Here is a 5,854-nt window from a genome sequence, read left to right on the forward strand (position 1 = left end):
AAAAAAAAAAAAAAAAAAAAGAATGTTCTCCATCTCACCCCTCTTTTTCTCTCAATGGAGATAATTCTTATATGTGCTCCAAAACCTGAATATTCTTTGATTTTCTAGTTTAGATGCATATCCTTCTCCCATTCCCACATATTTTTATTATAGCAATTGACAAACTATTCTTCTAAGATCTCTGAGTCTCTTTCCTATATAAAGTGTAAATACTTGAGGCTGGAGACCCTAGCCTGTTGTATGGATAATAATTAAGTAATATATTAACATGAAGAATATTTCCCTTTGGATTCAAAATGAGATTCTAACTACAATATGAAAAATTACTTTCAAAATAAAAAAGGAATAAATTTTTACATACTCAAACAGATATATACAAGCAATGAAAAATCAAATAATACGATCTCATTTTAATTTGACATATCCTAACTTATTAAAATAGAAGTATTACTGAGGACTAACATATAACTTATACTGCACTCAACGAAATAACTACTGGAACCTTAACTATGAGTGACATTACTGGGAAAATACATATTTGTATAAATAACTGAGATTAACTTTAACCCAAATAAATGAATTTATACAGAAATTTTTAAAATGCTGTTCTATAGATAGTTGATATGAAAAATAACCGTCAACTTTCAATCAATATGACAAATACAATATGGACACTTACATACATAACACACTTATAAGTCAGTTGATAATAATAAAAAGAGCTTCACTTACTGCTATTTCTCTACATGCCGACATAGAGATCCCAGTTCCTTCTATTTGTTTTAAAGCATAGTCTTTATCATCTTTCCTGTAAAAACAAAGTTATTTTAATATAGACAAATCTATATTTATAGATATTTTTAACAAAGCAAATTACATTTAATACACCTTTGACATCTTCACATATAATCATATAATGCCATACAAAAAACTTTTTAGATAATCTAGTCTAATTCCATTATTTGATAAGGGAAGTTAGCTTCAAGGGAATACAAAGACTTGTCAAAGGCTCCATGGTTATTTGTGGAAAACAAAGATTCAAATACAGAGCTCCTGATTCCAAGCAATAGGCTCCTTTTGCTCTAACATGAACACAATGCACACATATAAAATAAAACTTATTTTCTAAAACCCATTTGGATATTAGGGGGTCAGAAAAAGTTAAGAAATGAATGTAATCCTAAAGTACAAAATGATTATTTAAAACATGTTATAGTCATAATCTTATAACTGAAAATAGATAATGTTCAAAGAAAGTCATTTAACATTTATTCATTGTCTATGTTCTTTAATTTTATTTATTTATTAGTTGTTGAGCACTCACCAAATATCTAAAACTGTGCTAGGTCCTAGGGATACAACAAGATTCCTTCTTTTATGTAGTTTTCTGTATTTACTGGCCTAAATGGATTAACAACTAACCCACCATAATACAATATGGTAAGTGCTATAACAGGGTAAGTACAAACCACAGAGAAGGGTATCCAAAAGGTTACTATGATGAAGGACCCAAGCAAAGACTTCTCAGAGAAAACGCTATCTAACAGAAGCCTGAACAGCTGTTCTCAAATCTTTCAATTCAGAATCCCTTTGCTCTTTATGAGATGAGGTTACAGCTATTGATATTTACCATGGAAATTTAAAACTGGGATCTCACTAAGTTTAGCAAAGAGAGAGCAAGTGAGAGAGACAAAGGATATTTTTAAGGGAATTTTTAAACTAAGGAATACAAAAAAGCACCTATTTAGCCACCAGAGCAATGGTGTCATCACACATTATATCACTTCTGAAATAAATCTATTATATACTCACTAAAAGAATGAAAAAAGCAAATAATGTCACAGTTTTATTATGAAAATAGGGTTGACGTTGCTAACTCTCTGAAAGGATAAAGACACCCAGGGGTTCCCAGATCAGACATTTAAACTGCTCTGTGTGTGTGTGTGTGTGTGTGTGTGTGTGTATCAGTTAAAAGGAAGAAGACCAAGTGAAGGCATGTTAAGTATGAGAAAATAAAGCATTTTAGGGAGAAAAGATACTGTATATACTTGGAATCAAGACTGGGGATAAAATCAGAAACCAGAATATAAAAGTCTTCTGGGCGCCCCTGTGGCTCAAGGAGCAGGATGCTGGCACCATATACTGGAGGTGGTGGGTTTAAACCCAGTCCCGGCCAAAAACTGCCAAAAAAAAAAAAAAAAAAAAGTCTTCTTACTCCAAAAAGAAGGGCTTCTTTAAAGGATTTTTTTTTTTTAAATAAGAGAGTATCAATTATGTTTTACTTGGGAAATATATATTTAGCTGTCTTAATTTTTAGGGTAAGTAAATACAGACAGAAGGCAGAAAGAATACTTAAAATTATTAGCATTAATTAAAATTATTTAGTGAGAGATCATGGTAGCTACAGAAGGGTAATGGTTACTATAGGGAGTAGACAGAGTAGAGAGAGATGCGTGACAGAGTCAACCCAACACTTTGGTGATTGACTATTGGAGGTAAAGAAGAAATAGTCAAAGATAATGATTTCTACCTTGGCCAACAGGTGAATGATGGCATTATTCACTGTAAAAAAAAGGTAAGAGGAAGAGATTCGGGAGAAGACAGTTCAATCCTGTGTATGCTGAGTTTTGGGGACCTGTGAGACATCAAAGTGGGAATGCTGATGGCAAGCTGAATAAACGTTAAAGCTCTCAAGAGGGCTGAAGACACAGATTTATTGCAAATGATATAAATACAGTAATCGAAGTCATGAAAGTAGATGCAATATGACCAAATAGACAGTCAAGAAAAAGAGTTTCAAAATGGGCAGAATTCAAAACATGCAAAGAAGTCTAGTAAGGTAAGGACTGAGAATTATCTACTGAATTTTACAATGACAGTCATCAGTGGCTAGTGCACTAGGCAAAAATAGTTGGAGCAATGTAGTGGCAGAGTCCATGAATGGAAATAAGTTAACTGAGACAATATGTGTAGGCAATTTTTAGAAGGAAAGAAAACAAGGTAGTAGGTAACATAATAAACAAGGTTAAAGAATAAATAATTTTTTATGATGCAAGAGACTTGAGCATGTTAAGCCCTGACAGAAAGAGTCCAGAGAAAAGGAGCTGCTGATAACAGGAGAAAGGGAGAAAAGTTAAGACAGCAAAGACCCTGAGACACTGAAGAGAAATTAATTAGATTCACAGCTAGAAGAACAAATACCTGTTCCATTTTAATAGGAAGAGAGAGGACACAGGAAAAGGATGGAGACAGATGAAAAGAGGTTGGCTCTGAGGTAAAAAGCTGGAGAGAGTTCTCATTTCAATGACTTGCATTTTTTTCTAAAAATGGAGATGAGGTTATAGTATTTTGGCATGTGCACATTATTTGGCCCAAATTTTTAAGGGAAAAATAAGGATGCACATTATATATGATTCTATAACTATATAAATGCTTTTGTTTTATTTCTGCTTATACGTGGTATGTGTAACTTTGGAAAGTAACAGTGATATCCGTATGCAGCAGAATACAGTAATCAGCTTTGCTGAACTTACCACAGACTTGCAATGAAAGCATTTTCTGCCAACAAAGAGCAATGTATTTTCTCTTTGTATGCTTTAGGGAAAGCTAGCAATCTAGATGATATTTAAAAAATATATATATTAGAAAATTCCTTGGAAAATGTTGAAATGGTTTTTGTACCCTATAAACTTTAAACTAACAGTTATTTATATATGAGATGCTAAAGAGCATGGCAACAGAGCTGCAGAGAGACACTCTGGACCACCTTCCACAGACACTGTCATCTGATTGTGGAGGCAGCAGGAAGAAAAGCTTCTTCGGATGCCAAGACAGAAGGCGGCAATGTGAGGGAAACCTTCAAAGTGGCCAGAGGTAAAGAAGGAGGTGAAGACCTGGATTCTGGGGCAATATCAAACTGGTGATACCGGAAAAGTGGTGCCCCAGCCAGCTCAGCTGAGCGGGGCTGGAGGACCTGCCAATTCTGTCTTGGCAGCAGCAGTGGGCAAAGGAGGCGGTAACAGTGGGCAAAAAACCCGGCAGGCTGGAGCAAGCGGGGGAGCTTCCCTCCCCCACCAGAGGCTCCAGTAGAGTAGCGCTAGAGGACCTGCCGGCTTCACAAAAACCGGCAGGCTGGAGTAAAAGGGAGAGCTTTCCTCTTCCGCTGAAGGCTCCAGTAACAAAAAAGACCAGGCGATCAGGGGAAAACACTAGAGAGTCCTCCAGTGCATCCATGATTGGTCCATTTTCAATCCTGCTCTTGATAGGTCTATTTTTAGAAGAAAATAGACCAATCAGCTCAGCTTCCAGCTCATTGGACAACTGCTCCCATATAAACCCCTGAGTAGAGAGCCTAGGAGCAGATGATTGCAGATCATCGCAGACCTTTGAGGAAGAAAGAACAGGAGAGCAAAGACCTCAGCCAATTGCTGCAGACCCTTGAGGGAGAGAGAGCAGAAGAGGAAGAGCTATAACACTTACACCCTGCTCTGCAAGGAAGTTTGGTTCTTTGTAAGAGCTGTAACACTGGCATCCTGTCCTGCAAGGAGGTTTGGCTCTTTGTAAGAGCTGTAATAATACCTCTGTAAATAAAACCTAACTTACTGTCCATCCTGTGGTCCATTGATAAATTCGTCAAATCGACGAGACCAAGAGCCTGGAAATCTGGTATCACTGGGATCTCCATTTTGACCAAGATGATACAAGAAGAGGGTAAAAGGATTGTATGAGAAAAAATCATTGATGATTTCTCAGGGACATCTAACTGCTGCTTTAACTTTATGAAGAGAGAAGGTTTGAGCATGAGGACATGAAGGAAACTTGCCCCTAAACTTTGAGCAGCCTATGCAAATCAAGTTTTGGAATTTCATTCTTATGTTATCAGTCTCTGAAAGACAACTTTGACTACTCCCGATATGGATGAGGTCCCACTTAGATTTGATCTAACAGAACTGTGGACGTCAAAGGAACAAAGGCTGCGGCTCTTAAAACTAGTGTACATGAGAAAACACATTTCACTGTTGTTCCAGCCTGTTGTGCAGACGGGACAAAACTGCCAACATCTTTAAAAGAAAAAAATATTTCCAGTTTTTTTCATACCTGTAATCCTAGCACTCTGGGAGGCTGACGCAGGTGAATCACCTGAGCTCAGGCGATCAAGACCAGCCTGAGCAACAGCAAGACCCTGTCTCTACTAAATATAGAAAAACTAGCTGGGTGTTGTGGCAGATGCCCATAGTCCCAGCTACTCAGGAGGCTGAGGTAAACAGGTCTCTTGAGCCGGAGTTTGAGGTTGCTGGGAGCTATGACGCCATGGCACTCTACCCAGGGCGACAGAATGAGACTCTCTCAAAAAGAAAAAAACAGTTCCTAAAGAAAAAATTCCAAGTGGAGTTATTGTCCACGTGCATGAAAAAGGATGGACTGAAAAGAAGGCATGAAAATACGGTTTAACAAAGTTAGGTCATAAAGGCCTGGAGGATTTTACTTAAAAAAACAGTTTTGTGTATTTTTTAATCACTTCAAAGCCCATGTTACACAAAGTGCAAAAACAACTGCAGTGGACTTGGAAACTCGACTTACTGTGATACCTGGTGGGCTAAACACCTAACTGCAACTTCTTGATGTGTCAGTAAATGAGCATTTTAGAGCCCTAATGAAGAAAGAGTGGATGCTGTGAATATAATCAGATGGTTAATGATTTAATACCTAAAGGTATAGTCAAGAAAGTATTCATCAGAGAGGTTTCTGATTGGATCCTAAGATTATGGAATGGTGTCAAGAAGGAAGTGGTGGCTCGGCGCCTATAGCTCAACCGGCTAAGGCGCCAGCCACGTACACCTAAGGTGGCGGGTTC

The 5,854-nt window shown here is 37.4% G+C and overlaps 1 protein-coding gene across 5 annotated transcripts in view; it reads right to left on the bottom strand.

Moving 5' to 3' along the window:
* Positions 1-5,854, bottom strand: part of CDK8 (cyclin dependent kinase 8) — a 145,237-nt gene that overhangs the window by 80,024 nt on the left and 59,359 nt on the right. For all 5 annotated transcript variants that reach the window (XM_023517755.1, XM_012810013.2, XM_003797628.3 and 2 more), the window contains exon 2: positions 733-808. Coding sequence is in view for 4 of the 5 variants with exons in the window: in XM_012810013.2 (XP_012665467.1) it covers positions 733-808 (76 nt within the window). In the remaining variant the exon portion in view is untranslated. The remainder of the gene's footprint in view (positions 1-732; positions 809-5,854) is intronic.

Source organism: Otolemur garnettii, unplaced genomic scaffold (assembly GCF_000181295.1).
Source record: "Otolemur garnettii isolate 467f Iridium unplaced genomic scaffold, OtoGar3 scaffold00120, whole genome shotgun sequence".
NCBI classification, from domain to species: domain Eukaryota; kingdom Metazoa; phylum Chordata; class Mammalia; order Primates; family Galagidae; genus Otolemur; species Otolemur garnettii.